This window comes from Peromyscus leucopus, chromosome 16_21 (genome assembly GCF_004664715.2).
Source record: "Peromyscus leucopus breed LL Stock chromosome 16_21, UCI_PerLeu_2.1, whole genome shotgun sequence".
NCBI lineage: Eukaryota > Metazoa > Chordata > Mammalia > Rodentia > Cricetidae > Peromyscus > Peromyscus leucopus.
Window position 1 is genome coordinate 14,046,277 of NC_051084.1, and position 19,918 is coordinate 14,066,194.

Here is a 19,918-nt window from a genome sequence, read left to right on the forward strand (position 1 = left end):
TTCCCAGGAGTGGCCCTGGCCGTATGAAAACGCTTTCATCCTGTGTTAAGCATGGTAGGCCAGTGGCCAGGCCAGGCCAGTGAGGAGCGGCAGGTGCAGGCAGGGCCACTGTCCCGACGGGACCCTTCTTTGTCCCCAGGACTCTCTAAGCTGCCGACTGGTGTTCCTGCTCATGCAGTACTGCGTGGCGGCCAACTACTACTGGCTGCTGGTGGAGGGTGTGTACCTGTACACGCTGCTGGCCTTCTCAGTGTTCTCGGAGCAGCGCATCTTCAAGCTGTACCTGAGCATAGGCTGGGGTAAGGCCTACTGTCCTTTCCCTCCCCACCTCCATGGGAACCTGCAGCAAGGGGTGGCAGACCCTACCCTGTCTTTAAAAAAAAAAAAACAAAACAAATCTCCTTTCTTAATAGATGCTTCTGTTCTCATATGACCACACATCCCCCTACCCTGACCCTTAACCTTGCCACCACACCATAGAGGATACTGTCCTCAAAATACTAAGGTCCTGTGGGAAGAGCATTTCATACCAGTGAAGGTCACCAGGGGTCCTGTGGGAGGTACATCCTGGGCCTGACGGTAGGTGGGCCGGGGGTAGGATACTGTTGTAATGATAGAGGGGAGGATTCAGAGGAGAGCCAAGTTGGGAGAGGTGAGCATTGAGGAAAAGGGGTAGACTGCGGATGTGCCTGGAACCCAGCTAGAAATGTTCTAGCCAAAAAAAGTCTTCTGAGAACCATTGTGCTTTTTTTTTTTGCTGGAACATTTCTGGTTGTGTTTCTACCTCTCGCCGCATGAGAGTCACGTGGAGGGTAAGGAGGACTGCAGGTCAGTTGGGGTGGAGGTGGGGGGCTGGAGCCCTTTTTGATCTCCCCTTGGAGTTCCAGGGTTTTCTTCCTCGTGCCATGCCTTTAGTCCCGAGAGCTATTCTGGCCCTTCCCAGCCTTGGCTTCCGGAGACATCTCAGCTCAGTCAGAGCAGACTGCGTGCTCTCCCGTCCTCATCCTGCCCTTCCAAGATGCTGTTTGGTGCTGGGAGCATCCTCCTCCTCCTCGCACGGTTGCTTTCCAGCTCACTTTCCAGGAAGCTGCCTCAGGTTTCCAGCCCCTTAGGACCCTGGCCTCTGGCTCTCTCAGCCCCTCGGCACTCTCCTTGCACCCTGCTTATTTCTTCGGGTGCTCCTCGGCCACCTCAGGGATGAGGTGCTCCTCAGGAATGAGGAGCTCTAGTCGGGGCTTAGTGTAACCAAAGTATTAAGGTCCCTAAGACCCAGAGAGCAACAGGGCCTTAAAGACGAAGCATACCCTGAGTCACAAGAGGCAACTCACTTCCTGACTCTGGCCCTTGTTGTCCACTTGCCAAACACAGACCTTGGCTTCTGCTTTTCTCTTCAGTCCTCTGTTGGTTCTGCTGAGCAGGCTTAGGTCTCTGTACAGATAAAAGTGGCCCTAGCTTCAGCATGCAGAGATTCCCGACAGTCCCTTTTCTTCCTCCTCTTCCTCCTCCTCCTCCAAGACCCAGCCCACCCTACTAGATCTTTCCTTCCTTCCTAGGCCTCTTTATCCTGCCAGACAACCCCATCAGGTGGGACATCTGGAGAGTCTGATGCTCCCTAGGGGTGGGTGCAGGGACAGGCCATTGAGGAGAACTCAGGGAAGGGCTTCCTGTGTGGGGGACGGATAGCGTCTGTCCATTCTGGGAAATAACATCAGTGCTGTTTGTATCTGTCACCATAGCAACCCGAGGGCAGGACCAATCAAAGTCATGTGTTCAGGAAAGCAGGGAGTTGGTAAGGGTCAGTGGAGACATACGGTACTGTGAAGGTCTTTAAGTAGGATATGGGGGAAGGAAGGGTACCAGGTCTTTCTTGCTTATCCTAGCTCGGGGCTCAGGACCCTCAGGGACATCTTCCCCAACAAGGACATCTTTTTTGAGGAACTGGGGTGGGGAGAGGCAGGGTCAGAGAAAAAACAGGAGTCACAGAGACCTGCATGCTTTATGGCCATGTCAGGAGGCCTCGCCTGAGTCAGGATAGGCAGACAACTTCTAGCTTCCTGTGCAGCTGAAGTAAAAGTAAGACTGATGGAGTTGTGGAAAGCTCCTAAGAGGTACATCCATGAGCAGCTGGGCATCCCCAGAAGGGAGATAAGTGTTGATGGGAAGACATGACTTCCTAAGACCTGTTCTGTGCCTTTGGTTACCTTTTCTCCCCCGGCTTGTCTTGGAGAACTGTAGCCTTCAAGGGGAATGTCACCTTGGTGGGTGACAGATGTTAATGCATGGATGAAGCTCATCAGAGCTGGCTGGTGGCACGAGCAAGCTCATTCATTCTGGAGTGAGGTCTCAGAGAGAACAGCAACTGATGGAGGATTCACCACCTGAAGTTTCTGTGCATGTAGGGCCTAAGAAATTGCATGGTCTTGTCCAGAGAGCTTCCCTTCTCTCGTGGATATATTTATTCCATTCCTACAGGGCATATTCTATGGGGCAGGGTCTATGCCGTGTCCTAGGCCCCTCCTAGGCCACCCTGTTATTTGGTCAGTCCAAACAAATGCTTGTTTATAAAGCATCGTGGATGTTGGATGGCTGGTCTGTGCAGAAATAAAGAGAGCGGGGAGAGAGAGCGAGCTCGATGAAAAGTGCTTACTGAATAATCATGAGGACTGGAGTTTGGATCCCCAGAACCCATATAAAAGAGTTGTGGCACCTGCTTGTAAGTCCAGTACCAGGGAGACAGAAACCGATGGATGCCCAGGACTTACTGACTAATCAGTTTAACCTAGTTGGTAAACCCCAGGTTCCAGCAAGAGACCCTGACTCAAACAACAAGGTAGACAGATCCTTAGCAATGACATCTGAGGTTGTCCTCTGGCTCTTATGTTCATGGGTATATACACACTTTTGCACACACACCTTTGAGCATATATAGGGATGGACAGACAGACAGACAGACACACACACACACAAGGAATGTAATAAAACTTTTAAACAATAGTAATAGTAACATTAGTAAATGGACCAATAGGGAGACCTGATGGATGCTGGCCAGCTGTGCACTGTTAGATCCCCTCCTCTCCCATCCCCTCTCTGAATTATGGGTCAATACGGTGATCCAGACGCACAAGTTGCTCAGCAGCTGTGATTGTGTGGACACCAATGAGTTGAGGACACTGATGGTGGTGACTGGAAAGGTTCTGACTTGGTTCTGCCTTGGAAATGTACACCTGGGAGAGATGTCCCAAAGCCACCCTCCACCACGTGCACGAAACCTGTGTCCATATACCTTAATGTGCACACTGTGACCTACCTCAGACATCCACGCGACCAACTTGAGAAAGGCCTAGGTAGAGGCAGGTAATGAGATATTGATGCAGAAAGCCTCTGAGGATGGCTGGAGTGGGTGTAGGCTTACAGCCCCAGAATCTGCTTCTACATGTGTTCTTTCCTCCTGTCCATCTCCTCAGCTGCTGAGAGAGGCTGACCAGCCCACCTGCTCAGCAAGACTGAGCTCTGGGGAGTCTACCCTGTACACCTTAGGAACCAGCCAGACTCTTCACTACTTAGAGCCACAAACTACAACCTCACAGTTCCTGTGCTCAAAAGTCTTGAGTTCAACATGGCTGTGCATCCCTGACTCAGAATATCTAGCTGGATCTGCTAGTCAGAGTTACTGCCATCTAGGGCTTGGCTGGGGAATCGATCTCCAAGCTCACTCATGGAGTTGTGGGTAGGAGCCCTCCATGCCTTGCTGTAGGGAGCTCTCTGCACACTGTTAGGGAACACTCTTGGTGTGACAACTCCCCTCCCTCTACTTCCCCAAGTAAATGGAGACAGGGAGAGGGAGAGGAGAAGGGGGAGAGGGAGAGAGAGAAAGAAAGAGAGAGCAAGAGCACAAAAGTCTATAATCCTAGTACTCAGGAAGTGGATGGAGGAAGATCAGGAGTACAAGGTCATCTTTGACTTTATAGCAAAAAAAGCAAGTTTGAGGCCAGTCTGGACTACTTGAGACCCTGTCTCAACAACAACAACAACAACAAGTATGAATACCTAGAGGTAGTGATTACTGGGAACCATCTAAGTGGCTACCTCCAAGCTATATTCGTCAACTTTGCATTGCTATAATAAAATAAATATTGTTATCATAAAGAGAAAAGGGCTATTTATATGATCACCATTCTGCAGATTCAAGTCAAAGATTAGGCAGACTCCTTGCTTTGAGCCTCTTGTGGGGGTGCCACATTGCAGTGGTGGGGTACATATGAGTGAGCAAATAGTCCACCTCATGCCAAGAAGGAAAAATGAGAGACTGGACAGTCTGGGTGTCCCAAAATCTCCTCTGGGAAGGACCGCCCACAGACCCTATCTTCTGAAGGCTCCACCATCTAGTGTCACATGAACACATGTCTAAACCCTAGCGCTCACTGAGGAGTCTTGCTGCTGCAGTTAGTAATTGTGTAGGCCTCAATATAAATGGGACAGGCCTTGTCTCTTTTCTAGTCCTCAAACAGGTACATGGGGAAGGAACCAAACACCTGAAGGGGCTTCTGGGACCTAAGGTGTGGACTGAGATGGGTATCTGGGCTGAAAAGAGGGAGGATGGAGCATCAGAGAGTCTTCCTGGTCCCCTCCTCACCCAGCATGTCCTCCCCACCACGTTGTACTGATCTTGTGCCACTTGAGTGTCTGTCCTGGGAGCTCACAGCCAAGATTCTAGAGACAAATCCCGGCAGGGCACCTGGCACCCAGGAGGGGCTGGACCATGATGAACTCTGTGAGGAAGAATGTGGGACATGAGTGTGGAACCCTTCACCTCCATTCTCACAAGCACTGCTTTAGGGCCAGGAAGGTAGAGGGGCCGGAGATGTGAGGGGTCCAGGGTGTGAGCGGACCTGGGCACTGTGGCAGCAGCCCTGTCCTGCCAGCTTCTCTCCTCTTTGTCTTTCCTTCTCCCCACTAGGTGTTCCTCTGCTGTTTGTTATCCCCTGGGGCATTGTCAAATACCTCTATGAGGATGAGGGGTGAGTGTCTTGCTGCAGGAGTGTGGTGGGCTGGGGTCTCATCCTTATAGTCTGTGGGATTCTTGAACTCTGGAGCACAAGTTTTCTACTTGTTTGGGAGGATTCATAAGGCCAGCAGGAGTTTAGCATACGAATTCCGTCTCTAATCTCTACTCCCTGCACCTGCCCTGGGATGGTATGATGATCAATATTGCTGGCCTTTGCAGTGCACAATGCCTTCCTGATGGCTTTTATGAACATCTGAGTGAAGAGCCTGTTGTTTTGTGTATGATGCTGGGTGTGCGTATGACTGTTTGCAGAGGTCTGTGACAATGTGGGAGAGGTATGGGTCTCTCTGTGGGTGACCATGTATTGAGGACTCTGGGGTGGGGTATGTGATGCACTTACAGGATTCTACATGGATCTGTGGCTGAGTGTAGCACTTTGCTTGGCTTTGGGCACTTGTGCCTTTGTCCTGCACTAACCACTGAAGCCTCTGAGTGTCCAGTTGGATGCCTTGTGTGCCTCTCTCTTCCTCCCCAGCTGCTGGACCAGGAACTCCAACATGAACTACTGGCTCATCATTCGACTGCCCATTCTCTTTGCTATTGGGGTGAGTGACAGAGCTGGGAATTGAAATGGAAGCTGGTGGATCTGGCCTGGGACCAGGCTAACGACTGGGGGAAGGTGAATGGTCCTAGCCTCCTGCCCATGTGCTCTGTAGGTCAACTTTCTCATCTTCATCCGGGTCATCTGCATTGTGGTCTCCAAACTGAAGGCGAATCTCATGTGCAAAACTGACATCAAATGCAGGTACCTTAACCAAGAAGGCTGCAGGGGTGCCCTTGGCCTTCCCCTTCACCAGAGAGAGAATCTGGGGCACTCTGTTGGGAGCCCTGTGTATCCCTCTTTTCCTATCAGGTCTGCAACCCCGAAGCTTTTCAATCTATTTTAGACAGCCTCTGAGCTTCTAGAGTCTTGGCTTCTGCCCCCATCTCTCACACACACACCAAGGCAGCTCGTCCAGGGTATTTTCAGTGAAGAGTGTCCATGGTGGGCACAGAGAGAAAAGAGCGGTCTGCGTACAAGTAGCTGAATGACACAAGCCGTCTCACCCTCTCTCTCCAGACTTGCCAAGTCCACTCTGACGCTCATCCCCCTCCTGGGGACACATGAGGTCATCTTTGCCTTTGTGATGGACGAACATGCCCGGGGGACCCTCCGCTTCATCAAACTGTTCACAGAGCTCTCCTTCACTTCCTTCCAGGTGACTCACAGTTGGGGGGCACATGTCTGGGATGTCCCAAAGTGAGGGAGGGGCGGGCACCAGCTTGCGTCATGCAGATGGGGGAAGATGAATAAGATGAGACCCGAGAGAACAATCTGAGCCCCAGGTCACACGGTGGGAGCAGAGCCAGAGCGAGTATCCCCAGGTATTCGGACATAGAAGTCAGTCTTCTTTGTAAGTCCACAGGACAAGAAGCCTTCTCAGATGTGGACCTGGGCATCTGGGCATCTAGAGAGAGGCACCACCATCCACTACATCCTGCCAGGCAATTTTATACACACAATGTATTCAGTTCTCCCACGACCTACAGTTGCAAGATCGCCCCTACTTGACATACCTGGAAACTGAGGCCCAGAGATGTTAAAACAAGGTTCACAGGGGGTTGTGTGACCTTTTCCTAGGAAGACACGAACAGATAACTATTTTCTCCGCATAGAATACTGATGGTTGACCAAGGAAATGATGCCTCTGAAGTCCAGGTGGTGAGCCAATGAACTTGGGCTTGGATACAGGGCCATGGGTGACTCAAAGGCAGCTGCATCGTTGAAAGGTCCATCCCAGCATGGATGATGACTTACAGAAGTGGCATCCCGGAGGTCCCTGCATGATTTGCAGGCAGCTCCAAGGGGGAGGAGTTTCCTTGCCTTAGTTAGGGTTTCTATTGCTGTGAAGAGACACCATGACCATGGCAACTCTTGCAAAGGAAAACATTTCATTGTGGTCGCTCACTTATAGTTCAGAGGTTTAGTCTATTATGGTCATGGCAGGAAGCAAGGCAGTGTTCAGGAAAACGTGCTAGACATGTCCTTCTCTAGACAAGCTCTCAGAAGGAGCTGAGGGTTCTTACATCTTGACTCACAGGCAACAGGAAGTGATCTGAGTCACTGGGTGTGGCTTGAGCATATAGGAGACCTCAAAGCCCGCCTCCGCAGTGGCACACTTCCTCCAACAAGGCCACACCTACTCCAACAAAGCCTCCTAATAGTGCCACTCCCTTTGGGGGCCATTTTCTTTCAAACAACCACACTCCTCTTTCCCCCAAAACTGCCGACTGCTCATATAAACCCCATGGAGGAGTCTGTAACTTTCTGAACTTCCTGGGTCATACAAGCCCCATGCGTTTCCTAGGTCTTAGGAGCCTCTTTCTTCCTTCCAGGAAGGAATATCTCGATTCACAAGAACTAGCCACACAACACGGGACGGGGGTAGGAGGGTGGGGATGTGTCATATGGGTTCAAAGTGAGGAATCGGTCCTCCTCACTAGCATGAGATGGTGCAGCATGAGTGAAAAATGTAAGAAACTGGGCCTGGAGAGATGGCTCAGCAGTTAGGAGCACTTGCTGCTCTGGAAGCTTGGTTCCCAGCATCCATGTGCTATCGTATACAATTACCTATTACTCCAGTTCCAAGAGGCTCAGATGTCCTCTTCTGGCCTCCAAGGGCTCCTGCACACACATGGTGCATGTAAACACACACACACACACACACACTCTCTCTCTCTCTAACACACACACACACACACACACACACACACACACACACACACAAATTTATTTTGGAAAATTAAAAAAAAATTAACCCTTGTCTATTCCCAAGCCAGTCTGGGCTGCTTGATTTGAGGAGAGGAATCCCAGAGGCTAGTCACCCGGGTGCCTCCTCCTGAGTCCCTTCCTGCTAACACGCCTCTTGTTTCCAGGGCCTGATGGTGGCCATCTTGTACTGCTTTGTCAACAATGAGGTAAGGTCTGCAGAGGGATGGTAGGGACCCTGCTGGGGCTGCTGCCATTGGCTGGTGTGGGGCTATGCAGGGCGGTTCTCTTCAGTCTTTCTATACTCCCAGTCCCCTCACTGTGGATGAAGACTGAGGTGGCATCTTCTTGCCTTTATATTCTCTTCTGTGCTCCCCTCAACACACCACACACACACACACACACACACACACACACACACACACTCCTAATGAAATAAGCTTAGGGAAGACCCAGCCTCGTGCTAAAGGGTTAATGTTGACTATTTCAAGCCGGGGGTGTTCAACCTTGTGACCTTGCCGTATGTCACTGTCATCCACAAATGATCCGGGCCACATTTGTCGTTATCCTCATATTCATGCAGCCCTTAGGCTACAGGTTGGGCACACCTGATTTACTGCAGAGCGACCCAACACACATGTGCCCTGGCCACTCTTGTGGCCTCTGCCCACAAGAGCCGTTCTCCAGATCCAGGGTTGCCATGGCAATGCCAGGTACTTGTGACCTGAGAAGATGGCTTGAACATTGGTCTCATGTGGCTGTCAAGGCCTGCACCAGCTGCTGGTCGGTGAGGAGTGGGGCCGGGGGGGGGGGGGGCGGTGATGGATTTGCTGTGGCTTATGTCTGAGGGCCAAAGTAAAGTCGCTCAGGAGCCGTGAGTGCTCAGCCTCTTCTACACGGCTAAGCTGTGTGGCCTCCGGCTAGCGACCTTGTGACCTTTCCCTCTTTTACCCAGGGGTCAGTGGAGGTAAGAAAGATTTACCAAACCCTGAGCCTGACTCGGTTCTTAGTCGGGGGTTCCTGGGATGTGATGCTGGGCGTTAGTGCTCAGAGGGCAGGGAAGGGTAAACATCCGATGGCGCAGATGCCAGGACCGGCCATTTATTTATTTATTTATTTATTTATTTATTTATTTACTTTTTAATTATTCATCCATCGGGGTGCAGGCAGTGTGTATGTGCCACAGAGCGCAGGTGCAAGTCAGAGAACAACTTGGGGCAGGTTGATTCTCTCCCTCCTCCGTGTAGGTTCCGGTGAGCCAACTCAGGCCATCCGGCTTGGTGGCAAATGCCCACTGGGCCGTCTCACCAGCTCCAGGGTCATTCTCTGTTTCATTTCTCTGACTCATCAGTGGGAGGACCTCACCTCAGAGCATGGCTGCCTAGAGGAGGAAGACGTGGTCATGCCTCTCAAGTGCTCTGTGCTAAGTGGGGAGGAGACACAGCCAGAGACCGGCTGGGCTTCTAGAGCTGTGGCAGGCAGGAAGCCAGTGGTTAGATGAGGGTGCCGGAGTCGGACTAGACCTGGGTTCTAATCCTGGCTGAGCCCTGGGGAGATATTTATGAGTTCTGCTCCTTTGCTCGCCCCGCTTTTCCTGAGGAGTGATGGCTGCTTCCCAGGGCTAATGAGGAAGGAAATCAAAATGGCGTTTCTTTTTGGGTGTGTGGATACATGTGTGTGCACATGCGTGTAGAGGCCAGGGATCTTGCCAAGTGTCTTCCTCAGACATTTACTCCTCACCTTGTTTTTCAGACAATGCCTTTTGCTGAATCTGGAGTTCATAATTAGTTAAAGCCCCAGGGATCCACCTGCATATATATATATATATATATATATATATATATATATATATATATATATATATATATATATCCAGTGCTGGGTTTATAGATCTGAGCCAACATGCTCAACTTGTCTTTAAGATTTATTTTTGTTTTATGTGTATGAATGTTTTACCTGAATATATGTCTGTGTGCCCATGGAGGCCAGAAGAAGGCATTGGATCCCCTGGAAATGGAGTTAGAGATGGTCATGAGCCACATATGGTTGCTGGGAATTAAACTCAGGTCCTGTGGAAGAGTAGCCAGTGCTTTTAACTGCCGGAACATCTCTCCAGCTCCCCCTGACCAGCTTTTTATGTGTATTCCGGGGATCCGAACTCAGCTCCTCGGGTTTCTGACACAGGCAATGCCCTGACAGGACCACCCCCTGCCGCCCATAGATAATGGTTCTTGGGGACAGTTGTGATGCCTGGGGCCACCATGGAGGCTCAGAAAAAGTGCCTAGGGAGACAAGATCAAGAGATACCATGTGCCGTAAGTCCTGCTGGTTTGGTGTGCCTCAGTTTACCAGTTTTCCCCCTCTCTTCCCAGTGGAAGACTGAGAGATTTGCTTTCCTGCGGATGTGCAGACAGGGACCCTTGGGGTTCAGTGTCTCCACCCTGGCTATCAGCACTACACAAACCCAGCCATGCAAGGCAGCCATAGGTAGTGTCTGCTCCGCCTCCCTCCCTCACCGTCTAGGCCTGGGCTCCACGACACTGTCTGGGACACCAAGACGCCCTGGCAGGCAGGCTCTGGGTGATCGTCGTCACTCTACCCAGCACAGAAGTTCTTTTAAGGGATGGCATGTGGCCACACGGGGTGTCTGGCTGGGCTTAGCAAGATGGATGGCATGGAAAGAGTAGAGGAGGGGTGTTTGCTTAGGGGCAGGTGGGGGCAGTGGCGGGGAACCTCTTGTACACAGCTGCTGGCCGCTGGCCCTCCTGATGGCTACGGTCTGAAAGGAACACAGTCCCTAGACACTCGCGGATGGAAAGGCTGGGGGCAAGGGTAGAAAGAGCAGACAGTGAGAATAAGTCCCTGAAGTGTGATCTAGCCCTCAGGACATGCTGGGCAGCTTGTAAGGGCTCTCTCTCTCTCTCTGGAACCCGGTCACAGAGCCTCAATGGAGCCACAGTGTTACCACAGGCCCTGGAGGGATTCAGAGCCCTTCCACATTCTGGGTAACTTTCTGCCCCAGCAATCTGGTCCTCCAGCGTCTGTCCTTCGGAGAGGTCAGCACGCTGGGGAATCTGGTTGGCTGAGCTCCCCTGGCAGATTGCCCAGCCAAGCTCCCTTCAGCTTCTCGGGACGGGCCAGTCAAAGCCAGGCACAGAAGTCCTGGACCTTGGCTAGTCCTCCTTGCCTCCTTCACCCCTTCCCTGCCCTGAAAGGTTCAGGGACTGAGTGAAAACCTCAAGGGGGAATCTGGACTTGACAGTTCATGCTTGCGATTCGGGGGTGCGGGGGGTGGGTGGGTGGGGCTGAGATAGGAGGGTGAAGAGTTCGAATCCAGCCTGTGCTATATAGTGAGATGAATGGTGTCCGAAAACAAAAACAACAACAACCACCACCTCTGACCCAAACGAAACAAAGCTCCTAAGGGCGTTCAGACTGCCACACGGGTGTCACCGGGGTTAGGGGCGGACGTGCCTCCTCCTCCTCTCCACTGTCTAAGCCACACTGTGAGAGCACTTTATAAAGTGAGGCTCCATCTTCTCCCGATTCTCTCTCCCTCCCTGCGTCTCTCCCTCGCTCTCACTCTCTTCTGTTAAACAATAGTGTGATGGATTGTAGAAGGTACTTAGCTGAATCACCGAGTCTAGAGATGGAAAAGGGACAATTAGGTCGTCAAGCCCATCTCTCTCCCGAGGAGAGGCAGAGAATAGGAGACAACAATAAACAATTTTATTGGGATATTAATTTAGGCGCCTGAAGACCTTGACTTGTGTCTCTTAATATAATCCAGCGGATTTTTTCCCTTCCCTGCTAATGTAATAACAGGGCCATTTTGTGGGCAGTTGCTTTGCCTGATGGCTCTCGCTTCCCTCTCTCTCTTTTTTTTTTCTTTCTTTCGTTCCCACGGAAGGTCCAGATGGAGTTTCGGAAGAGCTGGGAGCGCTGGAGGCTGGAGCACTGGAACATCCAGAGGGACAGCAGCATGAAGCCCCTCAAGTGTCCTACCAGCAGCATAAGCAGCGGGGCCACCGTGGGCAGCAGCGTGTACGCAGCTACCTGCCAGGCTTCCTGCAGCTGAGCCCCAGCGCTGCCCCCCCCCCTCCCTGTGGTCCTTGCCGCTGGCTAGGTGGCCATCCCAGGTGGGACTGACCCTCCCAGGGACAGGGACGGGGAAGGACATAGGCACACCCACACCCTTAGCTTTCCTTCTCCAAACCTATCAGACGGGCAAGTGGACAGTGCCTCCCGGGACCGTAGACACATGTCCTCCAAGGAGAACAGCCTGCTAATTTAATCACCGTGGCAGGAAGAGAGGAAGAAATGATTGCTGCTAAAATGAGGAGGACTCCTTCCTGTTAGAGCCACAGGGCCCTTGGGGTTCCCTCGGAACAGAACAGCAAATCAACCCCGGACTCCTACTCAAGGGCAACTGTTGATTAGTGGGATTGGGGCTTGTGCGAGGGGGCAGTTCCGCGAGAGACCCGCCATTCTGACCTCAGCCAGCGCAGAGCTTGGCAAGGTGAACGGCTGTGCTCTGTGCCTGCCTGGGCTTGCTACCTGCGTCATCCTCCTCATGAAAGAAGAGAGGCCTTCTCTGTGCGTCTGGGCTGCTGGCACTCCCTCGTCTGCCCGTTCATCTCACCAAACTGTCTTTCCTTGTGGGGAGGGGGCGGTTGTTGGAGCTACGACCCGCGGCTCTTTCTGGAAGTGGCTGCGTGTGGTGCTGGGGATAAGTACCAAGGGGATGCTCAGAGGTCTCCGTTGCTGGTGCCCACTTCTCACTCAGCCTTTTAAGTCACTCGGCTCTCTCTCAGCTTCTGCTGTGCCTAGGGTACTAGGTCAAGTCCTACCGTGAGGAGCCCAGGCCTGGTGTAAAGAAGCTCAAATGCCCTCTAAGGCTCATCTGGAGACACTTCAGGAATGTCCCCCTAGGGGCACTGATGACGCTAATCTAGAGGAGCAAGGGATCCATGGCCTCCATACCTCCACCTTGTCTGTGACCAGGTTCCATGTCTTGCATGGGAATTGGGGGTACCTCCTCTGATGCTCCTGATGCTACCATGGTGGTGGGCTCCCCTGCCTTTGAAATCCTCCCACTTTGAACACACACACACACACACACACACACACACACACACACACACTTCATCCTTTTTCCTTTATTGCAGTGGCTGTTATGTCTATACAAACATATATATCTGATTTCTCCCACCCAATGGAAGAACTAAATTGTGGCTGTTGTTACGTTTGAGGGGAGTGGGGGAAGTGATTGATTTTATCCCCCCAGACTCCTTCCACACATGATGAGTAGAGATAGGGCAGGATGGGGACAATCCATCACTCCTACCCCGAGCCACAGGGCAGGATGGGGGATGATCTATCACTCCTACCCCCAGCCACAGGACAGGATGGGAGACTATCTATCACTCCTGCCCTCAGCCACCATGAGAAAGCCATCAAGGGACAGCTCTGCAGAGACCCAAATCCAAGGACAGCCTCCCTGGGAAAGTAGACAATGAGTTCACAGAGGCCAAGGAAGGTTCCAGGGCTGGAAAGAATCCTAGTAGTCCAGGCCTTCTTTGAAGTTGGGGTGGAGGTGGCTTCAGATGGATTCTCTCATGAGGCTGATCTCTCCTTCATCCTGTGGAAAGTGGGGGACCCTCCCCAATGCTTTCACTAGACACATTCTCCTGTGCCCCTCGGAGAGGCATGGGACATGTAAGGGAGATAATAATGGGCCATAAAACACACCAAGCAGAAAATTTCTTCTCCTTCTGTTTCACCCGAGTGTTGTGTCTGTGTTAACAGGGAAGTGGAAACTCAGGCTAGAGAAAGGAGCCATGTCACCCAGCTGCCCCCTTAACCAAGACAAAGGAGTCCGGTGGGGGAAGTAGGCCCAGGGTCCTCTGCTCCCTGAGAACCAGGGCAGGCTTCTCATTGGGCACCTTCCTTGTTTCTCCTGTGGGAACAGTGGAAAGATAAGCATGGGATAAACTGGGACCTTTTAAGACTCATTCATTACACACAAGCGAAAGGAAAAGACAGATTTAATCTGCCTGGAATAAATTTTCCAGGGGAGAGATGAGGAACAAGCCTAGGTAACTCACTAGGAGCTTTTATGTGGAATTCCTTCCCCTCTGGAACTCTGGATTCCCGGCTTCTCCACACCCCATATCCCAAGATTTTAATGCAGGTTTTTCTTCCCAGATTCCTGAACTGAAGAAAGGTTCGCCCTTCTCCAAGTCCCCGTACTATTAATGTTTGTTTGAATGGCACACCACCCCCTCTGGGCTCTTTCCAAACTTGCCTAAGCTAAATATAGCTCCCCTAGGTCTGGGAATTATCTGATGCTATGTACTCTGAAATTCCACTAGCTGTTTACATGCCTCATGACAAAAGTCTAAGCCTAGCGTTGCTGAGAACTCTCTGGCTGCCCCTGCTCCTGTCCTGGGGCTGCTCCTGCCAGCCTATAGGGCACATAAGCCGTGGCTTTGTGGGAATTACCCAGCCGGTGGGCTCACGTTGTTGTCAATGACTGCTGACTTCAGCACTCTGGCCAGCTCCTGGGAACATGGCAGGCACTGAAATCTCAATGACTCTTCTAGACCACTCACTCCAGTCTCCGCACAGCTAAATCACGGAACGTTACAAACCACTTACATTGCCTTCTCTTTCAAACGACTTTCTGGAAGGCAGGCGTGATTGCAATCGGCCCAGCGCTCAAGACAACATTAATGGGGTTCTGGGACACTCTGTGTGCAGGAAAGATCCTGACAATTCCTCCTGACGTGGATCTACAGAAGGGAGGAGGGAGGCTTGCAGGAAGGTTTGCCGGGGTCACAGTACTAGCTGGCCGGTGCGGCTGGTCCTCTGTCAGGCCAGGTGAGAGCATCAATGGTCATTCAAGATGTGCCAAGTGCAAGTCCTCATGTGACCTGGAATTTATATTGAAGAAATGGAACAGCAAAGGTGGACGCATCACACGGCAAAGGTGTCACCCCTGGCAAAAGGAATTGCTTTGGTATCTCATTCTCATCTTAAAATTAAGGGACGAGGGGGTGGAGAGATGGTTCAGTGGTTAAGAATGTGAACTGCTCTTGGAAAGGACCAGAGTTTGGTCCCCAGCACCCACATCAGAAGGCTCACAGTCCCCTGTAACTTCAGCTCCAGGCTATCCGACACCCTCTTTTGGCCTCCACTGGAACCCACACCCATGTGGCATACAACCAACTCCCACAAATCCACATCCACATATACACAAATAGTAAAAGATGAAATCCGCAAAAACGAAGAGATGGAACACATCTGAGCACCGGGGTGCTGCAGGACTGACAGTCTTTGAGAGAGCAGCCATGGCCTTCCCCATGGCTTGTCTTAAACGTTTTTCAGATTCACGAAGCTCTTGTTTTGAAATGCGCTGATGGGCACACAAGGCGACTGAATGAAACCGAATGGTGACCTGAACTTCATCTTTGCCTCTCTAGTGCCCCCTGAATTATGGAGAGCTCTAACAAACTGGACCACTAGGTGGTCCAGAGCTCCAAAGGACAGATAGAGTCAGTTTTCATTCATGCCTGAGCTGGCTGTGTTTCAGCAATTCAAGGGAAGGAACACTATGTGTGCCGGTGTGTGTCCTATGCATTCCAGCCCAAGGGGAGGAGATGCGGGAGCCAGATTCAGCCCTCCTCCACCGTGAAGGTCACAGGGCTGCACAACCCGGGGGTGGGGCTGGTTGGGAATCTGGCAGATGCAGCCCCTCCATGCACAGACAGGGCTCCCATTATCACTAATGCCTGCGACGTGCTCAGGGAAGGCGGAATATGTTTCAAAGCTTTATTTTCCATCTGCTGAATTGATTCTAATCTACAGGGCTGACTCTCCTTTTGGCTCTCCTAGGAGGCAAACTTTTTTTTTTAATCCTCAAATAATAAAACACGGGGATTGATTTTGCTAAGACAGCTATGCAAATGGCGTGTTAAATATTCAACAGAAAGCAAATTAGCATCAACTCTAACATGGTGAGGTGGGTCCCCCCCCTGGATCTTTTTCTGTAGCTCAAGTGAGTTTCCTTGAGAAAAGGGGTCCAGGTGAGAAACCTCTCCCAACATGGCCATGTCCCCAGGCTGTAGTCTGCAGCCTGAGCCTCTCTCTGGCTTTGGGGAAAATCATGTCAAGAATCAGGACCAGTGAGAGATGGCTTAGCAGGTAAAAGCCCTTGCCTCCAAGCCAGATGACCCGAGTTTGATCCTGGGTCCCACATGGTGGAGAGAACTGACTCCCAAAGTTGTCTTCTGGCCTCCACATGCATGAGTTGGCATGCACGCCCCCCCCCACACTTACACATACGCACATAATAAATAAATTGTGATAAAAATCTAAAAGAATGGTAACAGGCACATTGCTTTGGAAAATATTTTCTTAAATAAAGAGGATGTGGGTAAGCAGTGTGATTCTGAGAGCTTTCTTGAGTGCTATGATGTATCTAGAGTATAATTATTTCTGCTCTGCTGATGGGATGATTGGCAGGAAACAGATAGGGTTAATTGTAAATTTGAACAGTAAATAAGACACCTGGTTAGAAACCACAAAAATACTTCAACTTTTGTTGTTAAGGACCTCACTATATATTGCAGGCCAGCCTAGAACTTCCTTGTCTGAAGGTTAAAAAAAAAACTATTTAAAAAAAAACCAACAACAACACTATTTTAAAAGTAAAATTGAAAGGACTTCAAAGATATATTGGATGTTGTGGCAGTTGGAATAAAAATGATCCCCGTAAGTCCCTTGGGAGTGGCACTATTAGGAAGTATGGGCTTGTTGGAGTAGGTGTGGCTTTGTTGTAGGAAGTGCATCACTAGGGGGTGGGTTTTGAGATCTCAGAAGCTCAAACCAGGACTGCTGCCTGCTGACCAAGATGTAGAACTCTCAGCTCCTTCTCCAGCACCACGTCTGCCTGCATGCGGCCATGCTTCCCACCATGACGATAATGGACTAAACCTCTGAAACTGTAAGCCACCCCAATTAAATGTTTTTTTTTTTTTTAATAAGAGTTGCTGCAGTCATGGTGTCTCTTCAGAGCAATAGAACCCTAACAAGACAGATGTAGTATGGGAGACTCACTCCCACTTTTACCCCAGGGTAAAGAGGGAGAAGTGAGAAATATTTAGATTGAAGGATAGAGCAGGGAGAGACAGATAGAAACACAGGATAGCTCGAGAGGGCCTGGATTCTTTTTTTTTTTTTGGGGGGGGGGTTTTCGAGACAGGGTTTCTCTGCGTAGCTTTGTGCCTTTCCTGGGACTCACTTGGTAGTCCAGGCTGGCCTCGAACTCACAGAGATCCGCCTGGCTCTGCCTCCCGAGTGCTGGGATTAAAGGCGTGCACCACCACCGCCCGGCGGGCCTGGATTCTTATCCACTGCCCCCTTCTGTCTCTTCTAAAGGGCTTTTTAAAGGAATGCCAAGGGTCAGGGCAAAAGACTTCTCCTTGCTAGATCAAAGCGTACCGCACATCCAAGTGCAGACCCTTCCAAACACCTGGTAATCGTGCACGTGGTCAAGCAATCCTCTAATGCAGCTCTGCTGGGTAAAGCAAGCTCAGATCTCACTAGGAAACCTTTGTGGGCCTCCACAATGTACATAGGACAAAATACATAAATAGAAAAAGGAAAGAATGGACTGATGAACTGGCTCAGCAGTTAAGACCAGACTGGAGTTTGGGTCCCAGCACGTGCGTGGTGGCTCATAACCATCCATAACTTGAGTTCCAGGAGATCCAACAGGCATGCATGTGGTGCATACACAGACATCCAGTTGAAACATTGATAAAGTAAAATAAAGCTACAGAAAAGAAAAAAGACACAAAATCAAAACAGAAAACCAGGGGTGATGGCTGGCATCTGCAATCAGGCACTTGGGAGGCTAAAGGAAGAGGATTATCCAGTGTGGACTAAAGTGAAACCTGGCCTCAACAAAACAAATAAAACCCACAGAGTAAAGGAGATACTGAAGTTTCTTTGACTCCTGATGGCATGGCAATGCCATTCTCTTGAGACAGGAAAACAGTCCAAGAGGTTTTCAGGGAATCCGCTGGCCACACTGGCCAGGGGAGAAGGTAAGCTATCTCCACTCTCCTCTTCTCCAAATCCAATCCCCCAGTCTCATTCCCAGCTCTGAAACAGACTACCTGCTGTGGCCTCCTCTTCCTCTATGCCCCCATTCCCAGGAGACTATGCAGATCCTGGTGTACCCCCTGCTCTCCTTCCTCCTGTGACCCTCTCAGCTCCCTCCTTTTAGTCCATCTCCATTCCTAAATGTTAGTTCCCAATACTTAGAAATAAATTCTACCTGGAAACCACAATGGCCACACCTGGCAAGATCTCAGGAGCATTCCCTACCAGGCAACCCACAGCCACCACACTCACCAAAGAACCAGAGAGGGCAACGGACATCAATGAATGGAACCCACCCAACAAAGACAAGACCAGATATCAGCGCCTAGAATTGCAATCATTCCACACTCAGATGCCTAGATGCCAGTGTAAAAACAGAATCAGTAATAGCCAGGGCAATATGTCTCCACTAGAGCCCAGCAACCCTACCACAGCAGGCCCTGAGAAATGCAAGGTAGCTGAAGCACAAGGCAAGGATTTCAAAATAGACTTTATGAGCAGGAGCCTCAGAGGCAAGCATCAGCAACATAATACAAGAGGCAGAAGAGAGAATCTCAGGCATTGCCAACACGGTAGAAGAAATAGATACCTTCGTCAAAGAAAATATTAAATCTAAAAAAAAAAAAATCCAGACACAAAACATCCAGGAAATCTGGGACATTATGAAATGACCAAATCTATGAATAATAGGAAGAGAGGAAGGAGAAGAAACCCAGGTCAAAGGCACAGAAAATATGTTCAACAAAATCATAGAAGAAAATGTCCCTCATCTAAAGAAGGAGGTGTCTATCAAGGTACAAATAGCACACAGAACACCAAATAGACTGGACCACAAAAAGAAATTCCCCGCAGCAATAATGACCAAAACACTAAATGTACAGAACAAAGAACAAATATTAAACGGGGAAAAGACCAAACAACATAGAAAGGCAGACCTATTAGAAGAGCAGTCGACTTTTCAATGGAGACTCTAAAAGCCAGAAGGGCCTGGACAGATGCTCTATAAACTCTGAAGAGAACACAGATGCCAGCCCAGATTACTATACTCAGCAAAACTTACAATAGATGGAGAAAGAAAAGCATTACATGATAAAACCAAATTCAGGCAGTATCTGTCTACAAATCCAGCCCTACAAATGTGCTAGAAGCAAAGCTTCAACCTCAAGATTTCAACCACACCCAAGAAGCCATTTTATATATATAATATTGGGCCAGTAAATCATAAAGGGGGAACATGCATATTACAACAAAATAATAGGAATCAATACACATTGGTAATTCTCAACATCAGTTGTCTCAATTCTCCATTAAAAAGACACAGACTTGCAGAATGGATGTGAAAACAGAATGTATTCTTCTGCTGCACCCAAGAAACACACCTTAACGTCAAGGATAGATATCATGTCAGGCTAAAAAGAAGGAAAAATGTATTCCAAGAAAATTAACCTAAGAAACAAGCTGGCATAGCAATTTTAATATCTGACATAGAGACTTCAAATCTAATTCAAATGGGTAGAGAAGGATACTACATACTCATCAAAGGAAAAATCCACAAAGAGGATATTGCAATTCTTAACATACACTAGATGCAAGGACACCCAAGTTCATAAAAGCAACATTACTGCAGCTTAAGTCACACATTGGCCCTCATACAGCGGTAGTGGGTGTCTTCAATACTCCACTCTCACCAACAGACAGGCCATCCAGACAAAAACTAAACAGAGAAATGATGGAGTTAACTGATGTCATAAAACAGATATTTACACAACATTTCACTCAACTGCAAAAGAATATATCTTCTTCTCTGCACCTCATGGAACTTTCTCTAAAATTGACCACATACTTGGACATAAAGCAAGTCTCAACAGATAGAAGAAAATTGAAATAACACCTTGTGTTGCAGAATATATGATATATATGATGAAAAATGTGTT

General features: G+C 49.8%; 1 protein-coding gene across 1 annotated transcript in view; it reads left to right on the forward strand.

Annotated features, from left to right (window-relative positions):
• The window catches only part of Glp1r (glucagon like peptide 1 receptor), a 37,080-nt gene extending 23,484 nt beyond the window's left edge, over positions 1-13,596 (forward strand). Inside the window, exons 7-13 of the mRNA XM_028885050.2 lie at positions 140-299; positions 4,958-5,018; positions 5,541-5,610; positions 5,722-5,810; positions 6,126-6,264; positions 7,982-8,023; positions 11,725-13,596. Of these exons, the coding sequence (XP_028740883.1) occupies positions 140-299; positions 4,958-5,018; positions 5,541-5,610; positions 5,722-5,810; positions 6,126-6,264; positions 7,982-8,023; positions 11,725-11,892 (729 nt within the window). The 3' untranslated portion in view covers positions 11,893-13,596. The remainder of the gene's footprint in view (positions 1-139; positions 300-4,957; positions 5,019-5,540; positions 5,611-5,721; positions 5,811-6,125; positions 6,265-7,981; positions 8,024-11,724) is intronic.
• The last annotated feature ends 6,322 nt before the right edge of the window (positions 13,597-19,918 follow it).